The sequence below is a fragment of the Marmota flaviventris genome, chromosome 1 (assembly GCF_047511675.1).
Source record: "Marmota flaviventris isolate mMarFla1 chromosome 1, mMarFla1.hap1, whole genome shotgun sequence".
NCBI classification, from domain to species: domain Eukaryota; kingdom Metazoa; phylum Chordata; class Mammalia; order Rodentia; family Sciuridae; genus Marmota; species Marmota flaviventris.
This window is the reverse complement of record NC_092498.1, coordinates 219,255,567-219,276,102: the sequence shown is the minus strand read 5'-3', so window position 1 is coordinate 219,276,102 and position 20,536 is coordinate 219,255,567. Positions and strand designations below refer to the sequence as shown.

General features: G+C 66.8%; 2 protein-coding genes across 11 annotated transcripts; one reads left to right on the top strand and one right to left on the bottom strand.

The window, feature by feature from the left end:
* Positions 1 to 1,885: 1,885 nt before the first annotated feature.
* Lsm7 (LSM7 homolog, U6 small nuclear RNA and mRNA degradation associated) lies at positions 1,886 to 6,411 on the bottom strand. The gene is made up of 4 exons (XM_071604226.1): positions 6,319 to 6,411; positions 5,479 to 5,569; positions 3,044 to 3,115; positions 1,886 to 2,109 (listed from the first exon to the last, which is right to left on the bottom strand). The coding sequence occupies exons 1-4, from the start codon at positions 6,322 to 6,324 to the stop codon at positions 1,967 to 1,969; spliced, it is 312 nt and encodes a 103-aa protein (XP_071460327.1). The 5' UTR covers positions 6,325 to 6,411; the 3' UTR covers positions 1,886 to 1,966.
* On the top strand, positions 6,394 to 20,277 carry Sppl2b (signal peptide peptidase like 2B). 10 transcript variants are annotated; one of them, XM_027952426.2, is made up of 16 exons: positions 6,394 to 6,509; positions 11,122 to 11,241; positions 12,346 to 12,528; positions 13,003 to 13,092; positions 13,303 to 13,442; positions 13,938 to 14,077; positions 14,151 to 14,247; positions 14,455 to 14,529; positions 14,953 to 15,069; positions 16,249 to 16,330; positions 16,619 to 16,693; positions 16,766 to 16,828; positions 16,915 to 17,014; positions 17,367 to 17,444; positions 17,863 to 18,023; positions 18,782 to 20,277. In XM_027952426.2, the coding sequence occupies exons 1-16, from the start codon at positions 6,453 to 6,455 to the stop codon at positions 19,022 to 19,024; spliced, it is 1,821 nt and encodes a 606-aa protein (XP_027808227.2). In that variant the 5' UTR covers positions 6,394 to 6,452; the 3' UTR covers positions 19,025 to 20,277. The 10 variants fall into 10 exon arrangements, with proteins under 10 accessions (XP_027808227.2, XP_027808226.2, XP_027808232.2 ...); XM_027952425.2 differs by having other exon boundaries at positions 13,935 to 14,077; XM_027952431.3 differs by having other exon boundaries at positions 13,935 to 14,077; positions 17,863 to 18,033; positions 18,782 to 18,996.
* Positions 20,278 to 20,536: the final 259 nt, after the last annotated feature.

Below are 20,536 nucleotides of genomic sequence, written 5' to 3'. Positions count from 1 at the left end.
CAAGTCCCAGGGGCCGAGGCGGAACCTGCTCCTCTGCCTGCAGGGACCTCCATCTGTCCCCAAGAGCGGAGCCTCTCGGCAGGACCTGGAAGCCGAGGGCTGTGGTCACCCAGGGCCCGTGCAGCAGGCCTGGCCCCTGGTCGATGGGCGCAGCCCCCCACTGAGCCTGAGGCCTGTGCTGACCAGGAGCAGGGAGTGGAAGGGTGGCCCTGCTGGGGTCGGGGGACGGCCCGGCGCCACGGTGGCTGCGGTGCTGGGACTGACGGGTCCGGGGATCAGTGTCACAGGACCAGTGTCCTCGTCCCTCCCTGGCCCCTCTCCGGGTCTCCAAGTCCCTCTGTCTCGGCCCTTCCCTGACGCCTTGTAGAACGTGAACTTCTCAATGTAATGTTAAAGGGACGACATTAAGTATTGGATTTCTCCTCTGAAAATATTTAAGTGCTCAGAGCTGGGTGACACTCCTCGGCAGCTGTCCTTAGGACCAGGTGGGCACGTGCCCTTCAGGAGCTTCTTAGCCACTGACTGACTGATTTCCCACTGAGGGCCGAGCCCTTCTACTTTTCATTTAGAGACAGTGCTGGCTAAGGTGCTGAGGCTGGCCTTGAACTTGTGGTCCTCCTGCCCCAGCCTCCTGAGCTTCTAGGATCAGATGCGGGCGAGTGCCCCCGGGCCCCCATCTCTGACAAGCTTGAATGCGCAGAGCAGAAGGTCTTAACCACCCCGTCCTGCGTGGTCTGCCACCGCGCGCGGACTCTGCATGTTGCCACAGGCTGCCGTCAGCAGGTCTCTATGAACTTTCGCTGTGACAAGCGTCTGTGAAGCCCAGTGGCACAGAACAGCTTCTTCACCTCCTGGTTGGTTCGTTTTTGCAGGGCTGCGGGGGGGCCCCGGCCACTCTTCCACGGAGCTGCATCTGCAGCCCTTTTTGAGACGGGCCTGGCCAAGTTGCCGAGGCTGGAACTTGTGGTCCTCCTGCCTCGGCTTCCCGAGGAGCTGGGAGGGCAGGTGTGGCCACCACGCCCGGCCACGCTGACCTCTGAACAAGGCAGGAGGCCAGTGCGGGGTGCGGAGGCAGAACCCCGTCTTCCTGAGCGCAGCAGATCTGTGCTGTGCTTGACCCACTGCAGACCACCTGCTGCCCACAGGGCTCCCAGAGGCCTGCCACCCAGCGAGGGCCCTGGCCCAGGGGCTCGAGTGCTCAGCTTGTCCTGGCCCCATTGTCACCTGGGGGGGCCTACCCCCTGGCAGGGGTGTGGCGCAGCACTTGGGGAGCAGGGCACGCCCTCTTCCCTGGGGCGATCGATGCCCGAGGCTGAGCCGGCAGAACCCCTCCTGGCCCAGGGAGGAGACCTCTGATGGGGAGCTGCGGGGCGGGACTGGCCAGGTGGCTGGGTGCGGCAGGCCCTCAGGGCCCAGACCCTGTGGTAGCCTGTGCCAGCTGGGCGGTCATCAGAGGCCAGCCTGCAGCTTCCCCTCCCACCCAGGCTCCTGTCTGTCCAGCTGCGGGGCCCCTGGTTCTAGCCCCCGCCACGCTGTTGGCCTCCAGGTGATCACACTCAGTGGGGTCAGTGTCCAGGGTGGTCCCAACAAGGACGCTGGGGAGATGGGCCAGGAAGGCCCACAGGCTGGGCTGCGCCTGCTGAGAGGCTGGAGAGGCCCTGCCTGGCCTGCAGCCCCACTTCTGAGTGGGGTGGTGAGCTGCAGGGAGCTGTCCAGGGTGCTGTCCACTGCGACTCGGGAGCGGGGCGGAGTGGGGGTGGGTGGCCGCAGGCAGCTCTGCAGGGTCCTCACAGAACCAGGCCCCAGCTCGCTGGCCCGTGCCCGCAGGGCTGTGCATGCCCAGTCACAGCGGGACCCCGCCTGGCAGACCCGAGTGCTCGCGTCCTGAGCTTGACATTTTATTAAGAAAACACACGTCTGCCCCCACTGGGGCGGCTGAGTCCACGAGGCGGCCACGAGGCGGCCACTAGGCGTCCTGCTGCTGGATGAAGGGGTTGGGGATGGCCTCCATGCCGTCCTGCGGGCAGATGAGCACCACGGAGGTGCCGCGGCAGACCACCAGGCCCAGCTGCCGCGTGTCCTCCGTCAGCTTGTACTGGTCATCGGGATCTGCGGGAGGACAGACAGCACCCCGCGTGTCAGCAAGACCCCGTCTAAGGGCCGGGCGGCGGCTCCACCCTCACCCCATGGGCGGACGCTGCGAGTGACCAGGACCTCACGGGCAGCCTCTCTTGGTGTGTGACCACGGGGCCACAGCTGCGGGCAACCGTGTGCAGCTTCCAGGTCCGAGGCCCAGGGAACTCAGGTGCCCTGACCCTGGGGCTACGTGGGGTCCCAGGCGCCCAAGGTGACATGCGGGTGGCATGCGGGTGGCGCGGGGCCTTCTCTACTGCTGAAGGCACGTGCAGAGAGTTTACTTTGGGTCGGTGCCAGGGTCAGACCCAGGCCTTGCCCACGTGAGGCGGGGCTTCAGCCCAGCCCCCATGGTTTTCAGGTACGGGTCGGGACCAGGGGTGCGCACCCACCGAGCCACCCCAGAGCCCCTTCAGACCTTGTTTTGACAGAGGACCTGGCGCAGCTGCTGAGGCTGGGAGCCCTTGACCCTCCTGCCTCTTCCTCCCACGACGGGGGATGACCATAAGGGGACAAGAGCAGATCCTGTCTAACCTCGGGGACAGGCCCAAGGGCCAGACCTCCTCCTTCCCGAGGTCCTTGCGTCCCCTGGTGCCTTGCTGAGCTGGGGACCTGGGCTGACGGGCAGGGCAGGGCTGGCACTCTGGGCCGCCGGGGCAGGTGCTCCCCCAGGAGGAGACACAGGGGATGCGGTCCCTCTGGGTGGGGGACGGGCCAGGAGGGGAGGACGGCTAGGAGCAGCTCTCCGCGAGCTCCCCTCCCTGTGGCCCCGCCCGCTCCAGCACCGCAGGCTGCCGGACCCCAGGGACAACCCCAGGGACAACCGGACCCCAGGGACAACCGGCAGGGCATGCATCTCCCACGCCCCCAAGGCGACGGACAGCCTTCCGGCCCCTCCCGCTGGACTCACCCCGCATGTACTCGATGGTGCCATCCAGCACGAGGTTGAGCAGCGGGTCGAAGCCTTTCAGGATTCCACTGGCTGACAGAGGTCACCGGGAGAAGGCAAAGCCAAGGTCAGCGGCAGATGTCGGAAAGGGGCCTGGGGTGGCCAGCGGATGTCCCCTCCTGCCAGGGGATGCCCAGTGCAGGTATGGGGACCCAGGGGGGCTCCAGGAGGGCGAGGTGACAGCTACCACCACCTCTGGTCAGAACCCCTGGGCCAGCAGGCGGCAGCGGGCAGTGCCTGGAGAGCGCCACCTGGTGTCGGTCACCACTGTGGGAAGGCAGGGCAGCGCTGGGAGTGCACAGCACCCAGGAAGGAGGCTGTCCAGGGTGCTGAGGGGCCAATGCGCGTGGGTTTCCAACGTCATGAAACCCCTTTCTCTTGGCCCGTCCTCCCAGAAAAGATGAAAAGAAAAGGTGACTTGTCTCGCCTCCTCACACGTCCTCAAGGGACAGGGCTCCTAGGGCGCATCCTGCCAGGTCACTCCTGAGGTCACTGCCTTGCTCTGCCCCCTGCTTCCAGCCTCTGGCCTCTTCCTCCAGGACCCCCATGCACCTGGTGCCGCCTGTCCAGGTTCCCTCGCCCCCGTGACCCTGTACCCCTCCGCCCCCCGCCCCCCTCTGCACTCTGTTTGCAGCTGCAAAGGCGGAGCTGTCCGCACCCTGCTGGGCCTTCATGCCTGGCCCTGATGCCCGAGAGGCCCCTGGCTCTGGGGGGGCCGTCTCTGAGCAAGAGCGCCTGCCTGGTGGGCTGCAGGGAGGGGGTGCAGTTGCAGACCCAGGGGCACCTGTGATTCCGTCTTGATCACGGGCTGAGAGCTGCGGCTGCCAGGCAGGTCTACAAATGGACCCCCCCTGACCTGGGTGAATGCTCGACTGTGGGTTTGGCCCTGGGCTCTCACAGGGTGTCTCTCTTAAGATTAGGTCATGTGACAATGAGGAAAGGCCTTTGAGTTGACCTAAGGAAGATGACTGTGGTGGGCCTGGTCTAATCAGGTGGGAACTTCAAGACCCAGGCACTTTCTCAAAGACCTTCTCCAGCCGGCGCTCAATGTGAACACGTCTGCCCAACCCACGCCACGGGAGCAAGCTGCCATGTGCAGAGAGGCCCGGGCAGGAATGGGGTCCACAGACACCAACATCACAAGCCCAGGGCCCAGCCCACAACTACAAGGAACTGACTTCTGCCCACATCCAGCACGCTGGGAAGGGGGTGGGGTCTGTGTGGACAGGCCCAAAGAGACCCGTCTCGTGACGTCTGAGACCCTGTGCCCTAGGCGCTGGGCTCTCGGCCTGTGAACCTGGGAGGTACTGAACCCGCTGGCCATCTGCTACCCACATTAGGAAACAAAGACAGCCCCTGGAAAGCAAGAGCCGCGTCCACTCCGACACCCTGCATGCCCGGGCCCAGCTCGGAGCTGACCTGGGGGCTGCACCTGGACTTTCAGGTGTGTGCTTTCCAGGCTCTGATACCAACTGTCCACCTCATGGTGGCGCCTGAGTCCCCATCTGAGGAGGGAGGAGCCGCCTCGGCCTCCGCCAAGAGCCTTGGAGTCACACAGCCCCCTGGGGAGCAGGTGGAGGCAGCCCCCGTATGCCACGAGGACACTGAGACTCAGAGAGGGCAGCTGCCTGGGACCAGAGTCCAGGGCCCACTGCTGCTCTCACCCGTGGACCACAGGGCCGCGGCACCCGGCTGGCTCCTGCGCTGTGAGAGCCTTGCTCTTGCTAGGTCCTGCACAGGCCAGACGCAGGGCTCGCCCCGAGACGGCGAGCACAGAGCGAGCGGCAGTGAGTGCTGGGCCCTCACCTGCTGGAGGAGGGCAGGCTTGACCCGGAGCGGGGAGCCCTGTAGGGTCCGAGCAGGCGCGAGGGAACCCACCCTGACAGGTTCCTTTGGCCACCATGTGCAGGTTGGTCACAGAGTTGTGGTTCCCCACCAGTGGAAACTGCTACAGGGGACACTGGCCCTATCTAGGGCCACTCTGGTGGTCACCACCCGCCGTGCTCCTGGCCTGGAAAGGGGGTGGGGGGAGGCCGGGCCTGCTGCTTCATCTGCTGCAGTGCTGGGGATGGCCAGCCAGAGACCCCCCGGCCCCACAGGTGCAGAGGCCGAGGGAAGGCCCTGGTGTCTGGGGAGCAGGAACAGAAGCCAAGACACCAGGAAGCTGGGGCGGGGGGGGGGGGGGGGGCGGGCTGCAGACACGGGACCACGTGGGAGGCCAGGTCCTGAGTCCGACCCAGCTGTGCCACTGGGTTGTGTTGTGCCCCCACCCGAGCCTCAGCGTCCCCACTCCCTTCCAGCTGGGTCAGTCTGACTGTGCAAAGTGGCTCGGTCAAGCGCGCAGACCCCTCTTCACGGCCGTTTGCACCGCCAAGCCAGCGTGCCCTGGGCCTCACCTTCACGGCCCCCCTGGAACTTCACCCGGATGGTCTTGTCGATGTACTTGGACAGGTCCAAGATGCTCTCCTTCTTCTTCTTCTCTTTGTCCTGAGGGGGGCACAGCACGTGTGGCTGCCATCCGCAGCCCTCAACCCCCATGGCCTCCCCACCCGCAGCTCCCGTCCCTAACCCAGGGGGAGCACCCGCTATAGGAGCGGACCTGGAGCCCCTCTCCCCCTCTGTACCCCATCCCATCCCCGTTCCCCGCAGCCCGTCCCCCTCTGCACCCTGTCCCCATTCCTCGTGGCCCTGTCCCCCTCTGCACCCCTTCCCGTTCCCCATGGCACTATCCACTCTGCATCCCGTCCCCCTCTGCACCCCATCCCCATTCCTCGTGGTCCTGTCCCCCTCTGCACCCGTCTCCCTCTGCACCCCGTCCTCCTGTGCACCCCGTCCCCGTCCCCCTCTGCGCTCCGTCCCCATTCCTCGTGGCTGTCCCCCTCTGCACACGGACCCCATTCCTCGTGGACCCGTCCTGTCCCCCTCTGCACCCGTCCCCCTCTGCACCCCGCCCCCATTCCTCGTGGCCCTGTCCCCCTCTGCACCGTCTCCCTCTGCACCCCGACCTCCTCTGCACCCCGACCTCCCGTGCACCCCATCCCCGTCCCCCTCTGCGTTCCGTCCCCATTCCTCGTGAACCTGTCCCCCTTTACACTCTGTCCTCGTCCCCTTCTCCACCCCGTCCCCCTCTCCACCGCGTCCCCGTCCTCTTCTGCACCCCGACCCCCTCTGCACCCCGGCCCCGGCCCCCGCGGCCCCGCGCCCACGGCCTCCACCCCCTCCGCCGGCCCGCGCACCGCCATCTTGCCTCCGGCCGATCTGCGCAGGCGCCGCGCCCTTTGACCCGGCGCGCAAAACAGCGCATGCGCGGTGCGGAGCCCGGGGCGTCGCTGGGAAACTGGTGCCTTCGGCTGCGGCGGGACCCGCGGACATGGCGGCTGCGGTGCTGGCGCGGCTTGTCACCGCTTTTCTGTTCCTCGCAGCCGAGGTGAGGGCTCCGCGGCCCCGCGGCCCCGCGGCTGCCGCCCTCGGCCCGACCCCCGCGCGCCCCGAGCCGGCTGTGACCTTGCGGCCGCGGCCCCTCTCCCCCGGGCCGCGTCGCGGGGTCTCCGGCCGCTCCCGGGCCCTGGGGCCTCGGCGGTGCCTGCCGCCCTCCCAGCCGCGGCGTCCCGCCCGCGCGGTGGGCACGACGCTGCGCGCCCCGCCAGGTGCCGGGAGGCCCGGCGTCCGGCGGCCAGCGCGGCCTCCCCAGCCCGGCAGCTCGAGGCCGAGTGGAGAGCCCGCCCTGGAGGGGGCGAGCCCCTGCCCCGTCTTTTACCCTTGACCTTGGAGGAGATCCCCGCCTTGAGCCGAGGCTGCGGGTCCGCCAAGGGGGCGTCTGGGGTGCGGGCCAGGAGCGGCCGCGCCGCTGACGGTCGGGTCCCAGCGGGGACAGTCCCCGAGCTAGCCGGCGCACGCCGTCAGAGTGATGTCCCGTCTCCGGGCCTGCCCCCCTCCTGGCTGCCGCCGGGACCTTCCGCCCGGGTTCTGGCCCTCGGCCTCTGCCGCCGCTCGCCGCGGCCCAGCGCTGTCCCTGAGGAGCCCCAGCAGCTGGCCCTTTCTCCCCGTGGCTGCTTTTGCCCCCCGCCCACCTCCCGGGCGTTCTCCCCCAGGCAGGACTGCGGCTCACCCCGTCAGGTCTAGTCGTGTCCAGGTGCCAGCCGTCCAGCGGCCCCCATCCCTTACCACGCCCTGTGGCCCTGTCAGCTAGCTGTTCTGAACGGAGGTGGCTCACCGACGGCCGGCGGCCCTGTGCTTCTGTCTTTCCTGTCGCCCTGCAATGCCCCCCATCCTTTCAGCCTTTGTCCCACCTCCCGGCTGCTTCCCCAGCCCCTGGCTGTGCCCCGCGGCGTCCCATCTTAGGAAGGGGCTTTGCACTCTCCAGTTATTTTGAATGAGGAGAAGGCAAGAGAGGTGGCTGCAGGATTGTGGGGACACCACAGAGGGCAGGAGTGTTTGCTTGGAATTGTCCAGGTGAGGGTGCCAGAGCAGGAGTGTGAGCTGTGATCTGCATGGAGATGGGAGCTGCAGGCCTGGCATGTAGGCTGCTTCAGTGCTCCAGGGAGAAGTGTCCCCTCACACACCAGAAAGATGTCTCTACAAAGGAGGTGTTTCAGATGGACCTTGGAGGGAGGCCAGGGCATCTCCCTCAGAACCGGAGGAGGGGAGGCTGGGAGTGGCCCCAGGCAGAGGGTAAGGGCAGGACAGAGCCTGTGGCCCTCAGGCCAGGTGATGGGAGGCTTGGTGCTGGGCTGAGGGCTGAGCACTTCATGCTGTGCATGGCTAAGGACAGCAGCTGCCACCCCTGGTGTGTCCAGGTCCTGCTCCCAGACAGGTCACTTCTAGGACATTGGAATCCAGGTGCACAAAAATGAGACCAGCTCTCCCCAGGTGGAGAAGCTGGGTGACAATCCTGAACTTTTTGGTGTTTTCTGACCCTGGGCAGGTGGAACATTCATAGTACGTCCCTCTTTCCAGTTAGGACAAGTGGGTGCAGGGTAAGGTCACAAGTGGGGTCTGCTGCTTAGTGGCCTGTGGCCCACCTTCCCTGCGGTGTCAGGTACTTCTGGTGCCTCTGCAGCGGCTCCGCGGGATTTCCAGGCCTTCTCGTGACTGTGAGGCGTGCAGGTGGCTGTGACGTGGGGTCTGCCCTGGGGAGGCCGTGGTCTGCTGAGGTCTGCCCTGGGGAGGCCGTGCTCAGGCTTACCTGGAACACAGGGTGCCTTTGCAGCTGGGTCCTCTGGGGGTCTCCTCCCAGGCCCTTTAGTGCAGCAGGTGGGAAACTTCCCAGGGGGCCCCTGTTTCCTGGTGGCTGAGGGGAGCACAGGCTTTTCGACGGAAACTCAGTCTCACAGGCTGTGAGGAGGGAAACTCATGAATGCACGTGTGTGTGTGTGTGTGTAAGTTGTTGGTGGAGGACCGTATTCTATTCATTTATGTATATGCACTGCTGAGAATCGAACTCAGTGAGGCAAGAGCTTTACCACTGAGCCACGGCCCCAGCCCCATTTTTGTGTTCTTTTTTTTTTTTTTTTTAATATTTATTTATTTTATTTTTAGTTCTTGGCGGACACAACATCTTTGTTTGTATGTGGTGCTGAGGATCGAGCCCGGGCCGCACACATTCCAGGCGAGCGCGCTACCGCTTGAGCCACATCCCCAGCCCCACTTTTGTGTTCTTAAATGACCTTTTTGAAGCGAAGCAGTTTTAGTTGTCAATTCTGTTTTGCACAAAAGACACTTTTCACTAAAAGCCACGGTCCCCCAGAGTGGTATGGCGCTGTCTCCTGGGAAGGGCCCCTGGGTTTGGCTCTGTGGGGCACGTGGTCCCGTGGCAGCTGCTCGGCTTTGCGCGTGTGGTGGGGGAGCCTTGGACCTGTGCTCAGGGACGTGCTTGTTCCAGGCAGACTACAGACAGAAGGCAGACTGGCTGGGCTGTACACTCTGGGCCCCTCCGCGGCCCACAGACCCTTCCTGGGACAGATGCCAGGGGCTGTGGGAGCTTGTTGGGAGGGCCCAGGGCTTCCAGGACACCAGGGGCCATACTGACAGTGTCCTCAGTGGGAACCTTGGCAGGGGGAGCTGACCAGAGGTTGTGGTTGGGTGGGTGTGGGACCAGGCGCGGGGAATGAAACTGCTGTCCTCAGGCCACCCCTCCCCTTCTCCTGAGAGTGCTGGTGATCAGCCACACTGTCCAGCTTCAGCTCGGTGCCCCGGGACACACCCAGCAGCCTGTGCGGCAGACAGGGTCCTTATCTCACTGATGGTTGGCGCCAGGGGCCCAGCACCCACCTGAGACAACAAAACCAGCAAAGCTCCAGAGCTGGCCTTGTGGCCCCGTGGCCAGCAGTTTGGGATGTGGGGCTTGGGGCCTCATGTTGGCCCAGGCCATGGGGTGGGCCCTGTGGGCTTTTACCACCCTGCCCCTGGAGGGGCCCAGGTCCTCACAAGAAGCCATCAGGGCCCTGGCCAGGCCAGAGCTTCCCTTCCCCCCACCCTTGTCTCTGCAGAGCCCTGGGGGCCTGTGGGGCCTGGTGGTGTGGTGGACCTTGCCGTGCCAGTCTCCATGGCTGGGGCAGGTTGGCACCCGTCCATGCATCGCCAGTGCCTGCTGCCTGCTTGTTTCTGTGGCTCGTCCCCAGGAGACACTAAGTGTGTCTGCCGCGGCAGGAGGGAGCTGCAGGAGCGTGGCGCAGGAGCCCCAAGTGTGTGGGTGTCCAGCTCTGAGAAGGCCGGGGCCTCTTCTGGGACCCCTGTCCCCTCTGCAGCCTGCGAGCTCCCCAGATCACCAGGGCCCTCTACCATGGGCCACACCCTCCCCACACCCCGACTTTTCAGACCCGAGGTGACAGGTCACCGTGAGAGGGAGTGTCCTTGTCAGACGCTGGCAGGGCTCCAGTGAGCCAGGAAGGAGCCTAGGCAACAGGAGGCCGCGTAGCCACCCGGAGGACTGAGGCCCAGACAGGCCCCGGAGCCCGGGCCCGGGGGAGGGGGCGAGGGCATGGCAGGGCTTTGGGTGCAAAGGTGTCTCCCCACAGCTGGACCCTCTTCTGTCCCAGGCCACTGGGCCACCCTCAGGGGTCTCTTCATGTCCTGCCCTCTGCCTGAGTTCCAGCACTGTTCACAGCTGCTGTCAGCAGGTGCCAGGCGGTCACCTGGGGCTTGGCAGAGAGCGGGGCCGGGGCCGCGGGTTATCAGCTGTGGCAGCACTGCAGCCTGGAGCAGGGTGCCGCACCCAGCCTGCCCGCTGGGGGCCCTGGGTTGTGTCCGCTTCTTGCCTCATTTTCCCAGGGAGCTGATGGGACGTTGAGCAGGGGTCCTGACCGGGGCCCGCTTGTACTGGTCTCTTGACCAGCTGTAATGCAGACTGTGGGTGGGGGACCAGCCCCCCGTTTCTTGGAGTGCCGGAAGCTCAGTCAGACATCCCGCCCTGCCCCACAGTCCTGGCCATTGCCCCCCGGCCACAAGTGACTGCCAGGGCCTGGACACAGAACTGATGTGCTGCCCTCTCCCCCAAGACTTTGGCTCTCCGGCCGTCCCTGCTGGTCCTGGGAGGCCCCATGGGGTGGGGCCATCCTGGCCATGTGTTGTTGATGGACCAGGCTTTTATTACCTGTATGTGGTGCTGAGAGTCGGACCTGGTGCCTCACACAGGCCCTGAGCCCAGCCCAGCGCCACTGTTGGTGCAGAGACCTGGGACCTGCAGGTCTGACCCACAGACGGCTGTGGCCACCCGGGTCTGCCTGGGAAGCGACTCCTTCATGCCCTTGCTCTCCCCCAACCCCCACCTACAGTGTGACGTCAGGAGCGGGTGTCGCTCAGTGGTCAGTGCTTGCCTGACCTGCTCCTCGTCCTAAGCTCCTGGCCCAGCACCACAGGAAAAGTACGTGTGTATATGCACGTGCGTGTGTCTCCTTTGTATTCTTCTCTGTCCTGCTGACAGGAGGATAGAAATGTCCCCAGCCACCTTGTGAACACAAGCACCCCATCCCCAGATGTCCTCAGGTCCTTGGGTGCTCTACCTCGTGGGGTCTCTGACTGGCACCATGTCACCTCTGCAGGTGGCCTGTGAGTACGGCATGGTGCATGTGCTTCCGGAGAGTGGGACCCCCAAAGGCAAGGACTACTGCATCCTGTACAACCCCCAGTGGGCCCACCTGCCGCAGGACCTCAGCAAGGCGGTGAGTGCCGCTGCCCGAGGCCCCTCCACCCACCCAGCTGGGGTGTCGTCGGCCTCGCCCATGCCGTGGCCACTCTTCCTGCAGCAGTCTGTGGAAAAGCCAAGTTAGCAAAGCCAGGATGCAGACCCTGGGCACGGGTCACCTGCCACTGGAGCCTCAGTGAGCCCCTCTGGGCCTCAGTCTCCATGGTCGTAAATGAGAGCTGTCCAGAGGCCTGCTGGGAGATGGGCCTTTCTGCCGCTCTGGGCATGGCCAGGACAGGGTCAGGGTCCTAGGCCTGATGGGAGATGGGGGGACCCAGACACAGGCGTGCCTCTCTGCCTGCGTTTCCTCACGGCTTTGCTCCTGGCCACCACCTGCGCCGTGCATGGATCGCACCTCAAGCACGCGTCTCCCTCTCAGCGGCCATCTCTCTCCTCGGAACAGATCTGTCCTCCAAGCGTGGCCACCTCTGTGTGTGTGAGCTGTGGGTGTGCGTATGTGTGTGCCACAAGCTTCGGGATGTGCCTGCAGGTGGGCGTGGGCGTGAACGGGTTGAGCGCCCAGCTGTGCACGTTGTGGGCTCACGTTTGTGTGTGCGCAGTGTGTACTGTGAGTGTCCTGTCTCTTCCACAAACCAGCTTGTGTGTGCTGCCCAGGCTGGGTAGTCTCTGGGTGCCAGGCGCCACCTGCACATGGCAGGACCTGAAGGTCTGGCAGCCTGAGTCGGGAGGGCAGCTGCTTTGCCAGGAATGCAGAGAAGGGGGCTGCGTGGGCCACAGGGGGCACCCGTCCCCAGCCTGGGGTCTCCCAAGGCCACCCGAGATGCAGGGAGATCCTCTGCCTGCAGTGCACAGTGGCAGCATCTGGCTCTGGGCAGACTCGGGCACGGCCTGGGCTTCGGGTGGCAGACCTAGGGCTTCAGCCTTCTGCTGGGCCCCTGGGAAGCCCCGCCAGGCCCTGTTGTCCCCAGAAAGCCCAGTGTGTCCCTCCTGCGGCCCTCTGTCACAGCGCGGCTGGGCCCTGGGAACCCTGGGTTGGGGCAGGCGAAAGCTACCCCCCTGTTGGATGCGTGGTGAGGTCTCGGGCCGCCCCTCGGCAACTCAGGGCCTCGTCCGCCCTCAGTCTCTCCTGCAGCTGCGCAACTGGACGGCCTCGCTGCTGTGCTCCCCGAGCGACCTCCCCGCCAGCGGCTTCAGCAGCCAGATCCCACTGGTGGCCCGCGGGAACTGCACCTTCTACGAGAAGGTGCGGCTGGCCCAGGGCAGCGGGGCGCGTGGGCTGCTCATCGTCAGCAAGGAGAAGCTGGTATGGCCTTCTGTGCACCCTCGGGGACAGCGGTCACCTCCAGGGAGAGTGCCGCAGCCCAGTCCTGCCCTGCCAGGCTCTGCGCCTCTCCAGGACAGCCGTGTGGCAGAGGCAGGGTGGTCTGCTGCTCAGTGAGGGCTGCTCCTTCGGCTGCAGCAGCCAGCCCTGGGCCCAGCGCCGTGGGGGGACCCCCCTGGGCAGTTGGGCAGCACCAGGTGGGTGGAGCCTGTGAGGGCAGCAGGGCCGTGGGCCTGGGCGAGGCGAAGGGGAGCAGCTTGAGTCCGCATTCCTGAGGGGCCGCTGGGCCTTTGCCAGGGTCCTTGAGGGGAGCAGGGCTGGGGCCTTGCCAGGGGGCTTAGAGCCTGGCCTCCCTGTCCCTTCCACAAACCAGGGCTCTGGCTGAGGACCTGGGCCTGCAGGCAAGGTCTGGCCCTGAGGCGGGGGTGACCGCGTGCTCCCTTCTCCGGGCTCCAGGTTCCCCCAGGAGGCAACAAGACGCAGTACGAGGAGATTGGCATCCCGGTGGCCCTCCTCAGCCACAGAGACATGCTGGACATCTTCAGGGTAGGCCTGCACCTGCCTGCTCTGTGCCCCGGGGTCGGAGAGGGCGCTGGGCAGGGGCCTGGGCTGGCTGCTGCGGGTCAGGATGGTGGGTCAGTGCCTGGGAGGGAGATCCCGGGGCAGGGTCCCCCAGCCCCACCCGCCCCAGGCTCTGCTGGTGGGCAGGGCGGGCGGCCTGCCTCCGAGGTCAGCGAGGCCTGTTCCCTGAGGCAGAGCTTCGGCCAAGCAGTGCGGGTGGCGCTGTACGCACCCAGTGAGCCAGTGCTGGACTACAACATGGTCATCATCTTCATCATGGCCGTGGGCACCGTTGCCATCGGGGGCTACTGGGCCGGGAGCCGGGATGTGAGGAAGTGAGTGAGGAGTGTTGGGCGTGGGGAGGGCGGGCTGTGGCCATGGTGGTAGGTGCCAGGGGGTCTAGAGCTCCCGCACGGGCAGTGCCCAGGGCCCCAGCACATGATGGAGGTGGGGCAGCAGCAGGGCAGGGCAGAGCGTGGCCCTGGGGGTGGTCCACCCCAGAGCCTGCTGAGTTGCGGCTCCTTGGAGCAGTTCTGTCCCCACCAGGTCAAGGAGGTCCCCAGGGACTTGGGGGTGTGTGGGGAGCCCGGAGCTTTCATGCTCCTCTGTCGCCAGGAGCTGCCCCATTCTGTGGCCCCTCACACTCAGATGGCAGTTGGACTCGGCTGGCCAGTGGCCTGCACCATCTCCACTGGCCAGCACGAGGGCTGGTGGCTGGGAGGGCTCCTGTTCTGCCCCTGCGGTCAGAGCTGGTTCAGCCCGACCTGCCCCCGCCCCGGGCCTGACCCTGTGCCTGGTGACCTCGAGTCCTTGTGGTATCTTCCAAGAAGGTACATGAAACACAAGCGGGACGACGGGCCCGAGAAGCAGGAGGAGGCGGCGGTGGACGTGACGCCTGTCATGATCGGCGTGTTCGTGGTCATGTGCTGCTCCATGCTGGTGCTGCTCTACCACTTCTACGACCACCTGGGTGCGCCCCCCGCCCCCCGAGGGTGCCTGGGCAGGTGGGCGCGGGTACCAGCCTCACCGCCCTGCCCCCGCAGTCTATGCCATCATCGGGATCTTCTGCCTGGCCTCCTCCACCGGCCTCTACAGCTGCCTGGCCCCCTGCGTGCGCCGGCTGCCCTTCTGCGAGTGCAGGTGAGCCGCATGGAGGGGAGGCGGGCACCCCACAGGCATCGTGGTCCACTTCCAGGCCCCTGAAGCGCCATGCTTTGCCTGCCGACGGCCAGGACCCCCTCCCTCCTGTGCCCACCTGTCTCTGCAATTCAGGGCAGGGCTGAGAGGTGGGTGCTGGTTCTCAGGTCCCCACGTACCCAGACAGCGTCCCTCTCGCCTACTGTCCAGCACAAGGCTGTCAGCAGAGCCCACCAGGACCAAGGCAGTGGGGGACACAGCAGGAACAGGGTTCCCTTGCTCTAGGTACACGGCCGTAGGTGTCCAGGCTGCAGGGTCACTGTGAGGGGCAGGGAGGTACCAAGTTCAGCCGGCTGCCTGGGGCCTCGGCCTGTGGGGCTCCAGTGGGTAGCAGCCAGGCCTGTCGGGGCACCCGGCAGGCTGAGGGCCAGAGCCAGGAGCTCCAGAGAGGGCCGCTGTAGACCAGGTGGGAGGCGGGTGTGGAGGGCCGGCACCCGGGGCACTGCCCAAGGAGAGGGGCTAGCCTGTGCTGTCACCCTGAGGGGGTGTCGAGCCTGTCAGGGTGGGAGGTGGGCAGGAGGACCCTGGGCGCCTCCACAGGGCCTACAGCACAGTGGGTGAGGCGGGCAGGCAGCCGAGTGGGTCTGGGTGGGGCGGCGGGGAGGGCTGAGGGGTGGGTTCCTGGTGCTGATGGGTGCTCCTCCCCAGGGTCCCCGACAACAGCCTGCCCTACTTCCACAAGCGCCCGCAGGCCCGCATGCTGCTCCTGGCTCTCCTCTGCATCGCCGTCAGTGTGGTGTGGGGCGTCTTCCGCAACGAGGACCAGTACGTCCCTCCTCCCTGCAGGCCCTGGGCGCAGGGCCCTGTCCTCAGGTGCTCCAGGCCGGGCTCCTGCAGCCACCCGGCTGGAGCCGCTTCAGCCTCGGCGTGAGAGCACGGCTCTGCTCTCCTGGCCCAGCCGCGGCCCCGCGGCGCCCCGGCCCCGCATCCAGTTTCACCTGGGTCTGGCTGGGTGCCACCGCCCTGATTGGAACCTGGATAGAGATGCCCCAGGCACCCTGTCCTCCTGCACAGCCAGGGGAAGGGGGGCGCTGCCCAGAGCCACCCTCGGTCCCCGACCCCATCTTGGCCCGGGCCCCACCTGAGGGAGCCTGTGCACACCCGCCCTCGGCCCCTCTCCCTCTCTCTGGCTTCCCAACCACCAGCCACCTCCCTGAGCAGGGAGTGCCCATGCTAGGGCCCAGGGACAGCTGGCCTGTCCCCACCCGCTCCCCCACTGTGCCTGCAGCCACCTGGCAGGGCCCTGGGCTTTTCTTGAAGCAGCCAGGCGCCTCTGGCTTCAGGGCCACTCGGAGCCTCAGCAGGGGAGAGGTGGAGACACCTCGAGGCCTTTGTGGACAAAGGGAACGGGAGCCAAGGGGTTGGATGCAGCCGGGAAGCCGTCCGCTGCCAGGAGTGGAACCCTGCTGTCCCCGCACCTGGTGCAGTAGTGGCTGTCCCAAGCTGCCACGGAGGGGAGATGATCTCATTGTGTTCGGCTTGGGGGGACCGGTCCTGCAGGCAGCTGGCGAGCCTGCAGGTGGGGTGGGGGGTGTGAGGTTGGGATGGGAGGGGGCGGAGTGGGAGGCCACCTGGTTTTGTCCCTTGGCACTTGACTACATGCCTTGTCCCCAAGGCCTGTCCCCAGGTCCATTGCTCTCCCAGGGACCAGGGGATGATATCGAGCCTGGCTGGGCACAAGATTCTCTCTGATAAATAGCACCTCATGCAGCAGCGGCAGGGTCCTCCCCCGGCCCCCTACCCCGGGGGGAGACTGTGACGTCACCCCTGCAACCAGCCTCCCAGTGGAGCTGGGCAGCCCAGCCCTGGCCAGGCGAGAGGGGGGCTGCTCCTGGAGGTGTGCAGCCTGGCTGCCTGGTGGCTGAGGACCAGGTGCAGCCCTGTGGGCACTGGGGTGGGGGTGGGGGGTGGGGGCAGATGGTCAGCTGGGCACCTTCCTTCCAGGTGGGCGTGGGTCCTGCAGGACACGCTGGGTGTGGCCTTCTGCCTCTACATGCTCAGGACCGTCCGCCTCCCCACGTTCAAGGTGAGGCGGGCGGTCCTGGGCGTCGCAAGCCCTGGTGGTGCCAGGTCCCCACTCCAGAGTGGCCCGTGGCCTTAGGGGCCCTGAGTGGGGACTCACGAAGAGCTGTCGCTGCCAGGCCCCTGCAGCCTCGGGTTTGGCTCTGCCCTCTGCCCCCTGCCCCTGGCCCCTGCCCCCGCCCCTGCCCGCGGCCCGGCCACAGCCCCTTCCTTGCCTCCCTGCGAGGGCTGCGTCCTGGGTGTGCAGAGCCCGGGGCCTGGCAGCCGTGCAGCGCAGGCGTCCCGCCCACAGGCCTGCACGCTGCTGCTGCTGGTGCTCTTCGTCTACGACGTCTTCTTCGTCTTCGTCACGCCCTTCCTGACCAAGGTAGGCACCGCTGCCCACCCCCCACCCCGGCCCGCTCCTCCTCCCCGCCCTGACGCGCCCCTTCCCCTGCAGAGCGGGAACAGCATCATGGTGGAGGTGGCCACTGGGCCCTCGGACTCGGCCACTCGTGAGAAGGTACGGTTCTGACTGCATGGGCCTTGGGGCCGCAGGTGGTGGGTGTGGGCCGTGCCGGGAAAGGCTTCCCCTCTCTTCCTGTGCAGCTGCCCATGGTCCTGAAGGTGCCCAGGCTGAATGCCTCGCCACTGGCCCTGTGTGACCGGCCCTTCTCCCTCCTGGGCTTTGGAGACATCCTGGTGCCAGGTACTGGGGCTGGCAGGTTCCCGGAGGGCGGTGCTGTGGGACATCCCCAGAGCTGGGCCTGGTGCCTCCCGTGACAGGGAGCCTGAGCCCAGCCCCAACAGTCAGGGCTGCCCTGGGAATAGTGGGTGGGGGACTGGCAGGGCAGGCATGCGGTGTGGGCGGCCTGGGGCGGCTGCCCAGGGACAGAGGCAGGTCCTTGTCCTTCCCGCTGCGCCCCTGCACCTGGGTGTGGCTCTCATGCTGGGCAGCTGCTCTGGCACACGGCAGGCCCAGGTCCTGGGGACCCTTGACGGTCCCGGGCCGGCCACAGTGGGGCCCCGGGTGAGCCGCGTCCTCACCGTCCTCTCTGCAGGGCTGCTGGTGGCCTACTGCCACAGGTTCGACATCCAGGCACAGTCCTCCCGGGTCTACTTTGTGGCCTGCACCGTGGGTAGGCACCGCACTGCCGCTGGGCAGCCGCAGCCCCTGGGCCTGAGTCTGTCCTCTGTTCTGGGGGCCTCGAGCTGGGCAGCTGGGCAGACCCATGTGGTTTTCTTCCTGGGTCCCCTTTGCCTGCTCTGTCACAGAGCCCTCACACGAGGTGCCGTGTGCCGTGAGTGTGACTGTCCCCAGGCTGGGCCGCACCTTGTCGTGCTGTCCTGCCTCTGCACACGTGTGGACTTCCCAGTCGCCGACTGTGCCCAGCCGCTCTGCACACCCACCCAGAGCAGCCACGACCCTGCTGCCCGCAGTGCCACCTCAGGGCCCTCGCGGCCTTGCTCTCTGGTTCTGCCCCTGCCCAACATGTTCCCGGGAGGGGCAGGAGGGATCCTGGCCAGGCCAAGGTGACACCCCGTCTGTCCCTGCAGCCTATGGCATTGGCCTCCTGGTGACGTTTGTGGCACTGGCACTCATGCAGCGTGGCCAGCCCGCCCTCCTCTACCTGGTGCCCTGCACTCTGGTGACGAGCTGCCTGGTGGCGCTGTGGCGCCGGGAGCTGGGCGCCTTCTGGACGGGCAGCGGCTTTGCGGTGAATACGGGTTTGCTCTGACTCTGTGGAGTCCGCCCCAAGCCCTCACTGGGCCACAGTTGAGTGACACCCCTGCTCCACCGGGCCCCTGGTGGGGTCCCGCTCCTGCAAGGGCACGCTCTGGGCGTGCCCGTGTGGCCTGGGCACAACTGAGGCTGCGCGGCTGCCCGTGCTGACGCTTCCTCTGCCAGGGTCGCCCCTTCAAGCACAGCCCTGCCTGTGCGGGGGCGCTGGGCTCCGCTTCTGCCATGGAGAACGGGCCCGGTGGGCGCCTGCCCTGGGGGTCCAGGCGGTGGGTGTCAGTGGGCCACTCACAGGGGCTGTGCCTTGTGTCAGGCTCCCCTGGCACAAGAGCAGGCCAGTCCTGACACCCACTGACCCTCGGCTGGCACCGGGGCTTGGCGCTGGTGCCCGCACCCTGCAGGGGCTGTCCCAGGGTCGGCCTTGCCCCCAGAGTGAGTCGGTTGGTCCCTGGAGGGTCGGGGTCAGGCCAGGCCTCGGGCTGAGGCTGGGCCGAGAGGTCCCCAAAGGCTTTGCAGCCATTTGCCCTGGACCTCAGGAGCTGTGGTGGCTCCTGCAGCCCCTGTGCTGGTGGGCCCAGCACCCTAGCCCCCTACTGAGGGCCTCCTGCACAGCTGGATCTGGACCTTTGGGGATGGCCACTCTGCTGACCCCCTGCACTACTCTGTGATTCGTGGGCTGTCCCTGCCAAGGGACAGGGGTGCCTGTCCCTCTCATCAAACACCTCTCTTCCGCAGAAAGACCTACCTCAGACCCAGTGGGCACCGGCTCCTGCCGACAGTCCACAGCCTCCGAAGGACTCAGACGCCCCGCTGTCCCCTCGGTCTGTCAGCCAAGAACCAGTCAGGTCCCCTATGCCCCCTGAGAAGCCCCAGGAACCGTCCACACCTGAGGAGACGGGGGCAGCAGCCCCTGCCCAGGAGCCCAAGATCCCGGACAGCAGCACCCCAGGAGCCACGCAGCCAGGGACCTTGGCCTAGGGAGAAGGTGCACGGCTCTGGACCCTCGCGGCCGCCATGTCACGCCGAGATGCTGGGGCTGCCTGTGTCTGCAGCAGACGTGGGTGCCACCGCCCCCCGGACAAGGCCTGCGCCGGGCCCCTCTCCTACATGGTGCTCAGTGCCCGGCGAGGTTCCCGCGGCCCCCCCCCCCGCCTGCCCCCGCTGCAGCCGCACCCTGGCCCTCTCCAGCGGCTCCGCCTGCTTGGCTGCCCTGCCTGCCAGCCCTGCAGTCTTCCTTTGGGTCCTCCTCCTGGTTCCACGAGGGGTGCTTGTGCTCTCTGGAGCCCAGTGGGCGCTGCCCAGGTCCCTGCGTTTGGTGCTTCCCTCCTGCTGCCCCGGGCTCTCCCTGCAGGACTGCTCTGACGGGCTGACTCCTGAGACCCCTGGACCAGGTGCCAGGAGCCGTGGCCCCCGGGGCAGGAAGCAGCCACATCCCGGGGCTCCAGCTGAGGCCCGAGGGACGGGGGCCCGAGGGACAGGGCCTGAGGGACGGGGCCCGTGGGGCTGGGGGTGGCGAGCCAGGCTTGGGTGAAGGCAGCGGTCCCCAGCAGGGCCATCAGCCGGTGGCACGCGAGTCTGCCCCGTGGAGCAGGCCGGTCACCAGCGTCCTGGAGCGGGGGAGTAGGACTGGCCGAGGGCCCAGTCTTCACGGGTCACAAGTGTCAGCGTGGCACCTGGTGCCTCCTCTGTGGAGGGGCTTCTGGAAGGTGCGAAGATGACCCAGAGCTGGCCTTCTGCCCTCTACCTCATCGACTGACAGGGGCCTGAGCTGGAGTTGGCCCAGGTGTGGCTGCTGGGCCTGCGTCTCGCTGCACGTCCCCACTGCAGGCCAGGAAGGCGACGGAGCCTGGCGTCCTGCAGCCTGCGCACATCCCCACGTGGCCCCTGCCCAGGGCAGATGTGCCAGCACTGCAGACGGCGAGCGCATCTGCCTCCAGGGAGAGGACGAGGACGGCCCTCCCCAAAAGCCACCGCCAGCGCCTCTTAGCCGCTCCTGTCCTGGAGGGGTGAGCCTGGCCAAGAGCAGCGGTTCCTCTGGACGCTGAGGTGCTGGGCGGGACCTGGGGGCAGGCGGCTGCTTCTGCACTCAGACTGCACCCTGAGCCGCCCGGGGCGGGTCAGGGCCACGTCCTCAGGCCGGGGTGGACCAGGGTGGACTTCCCAGGCAAGCGCCACTCAGGGTTGGCCTTGCTTCTGTTGACTAAGGATTAAACGTCGCTTTTGGTATCTGCCACTGGCCCTGCTGTGGGGTGGTGAGCTGTGGGCAGGAGGTGGCCGTGTCCACTGCTGTGTCCAGAGCACTGCGCAGGTGCAGGGGCCCTGGACTTTGTCAGCCATGACCACGCCCTGAGGGGAGTCAAGTCAGGGCCCCCCGCTTGGCTGCAGCTGTCCCCACGTGGCCTGCCCTGAGGGCCACATGCTGCTGCTCTGCTCTGCTGCCACTTGGAGGGACACAGGACCTGGGATGTGTCCTGGGGCATCTTCACAGGT

What these genes read in the sequence shown, in the direction of transcription:
- Lsm7 (XM_071604226.1), bottom strand. An exon ending in GTTCCAGGGGGGCCGTGAAG is followed by an intron (nt 3,116 to 5,478) that starts GTGAGGCCCAGG and finishes GACCTCTGTCAG; the next exon opens with CCAGTGGAATCCTGAAAGGC. An exon ending in CACCATCGAGTACATGCGGG is followed by an intron (nt 2,110 to 3,043) that starts GTGAGTCCAGCG and finishes GTCCTCCCGCAG; the next exon opens with ATCCCGATGACCAGTACAAG.
- Sppl2b (XM_027952425.2), top strand. Translation starts at nt 6,453, where the DNA reads ATGGCGGCTGCGGTGCTGGCGCGGCTTGTCACCGCTTTTCTGTTCCTC. An exon ending in TTCTGTTCCTCGCAGCCGAG is followed by an intron (nt 6,510 to 11,121) that starts GTGAGGGCTCCG and finishes TCACCTCTGCAG; the next exon opens with GTGGCCTGTGAGTACGGCAT. An exon ending in CTGCCCTTCTGCGAGTGCAG is followed by an intron (nt 14,248 to 14,454) that starts GTGAGCCGCATG and finishes CCTACTGTCCAG; the next exon opens with CACAAGGCTGTCAGCAGAGC.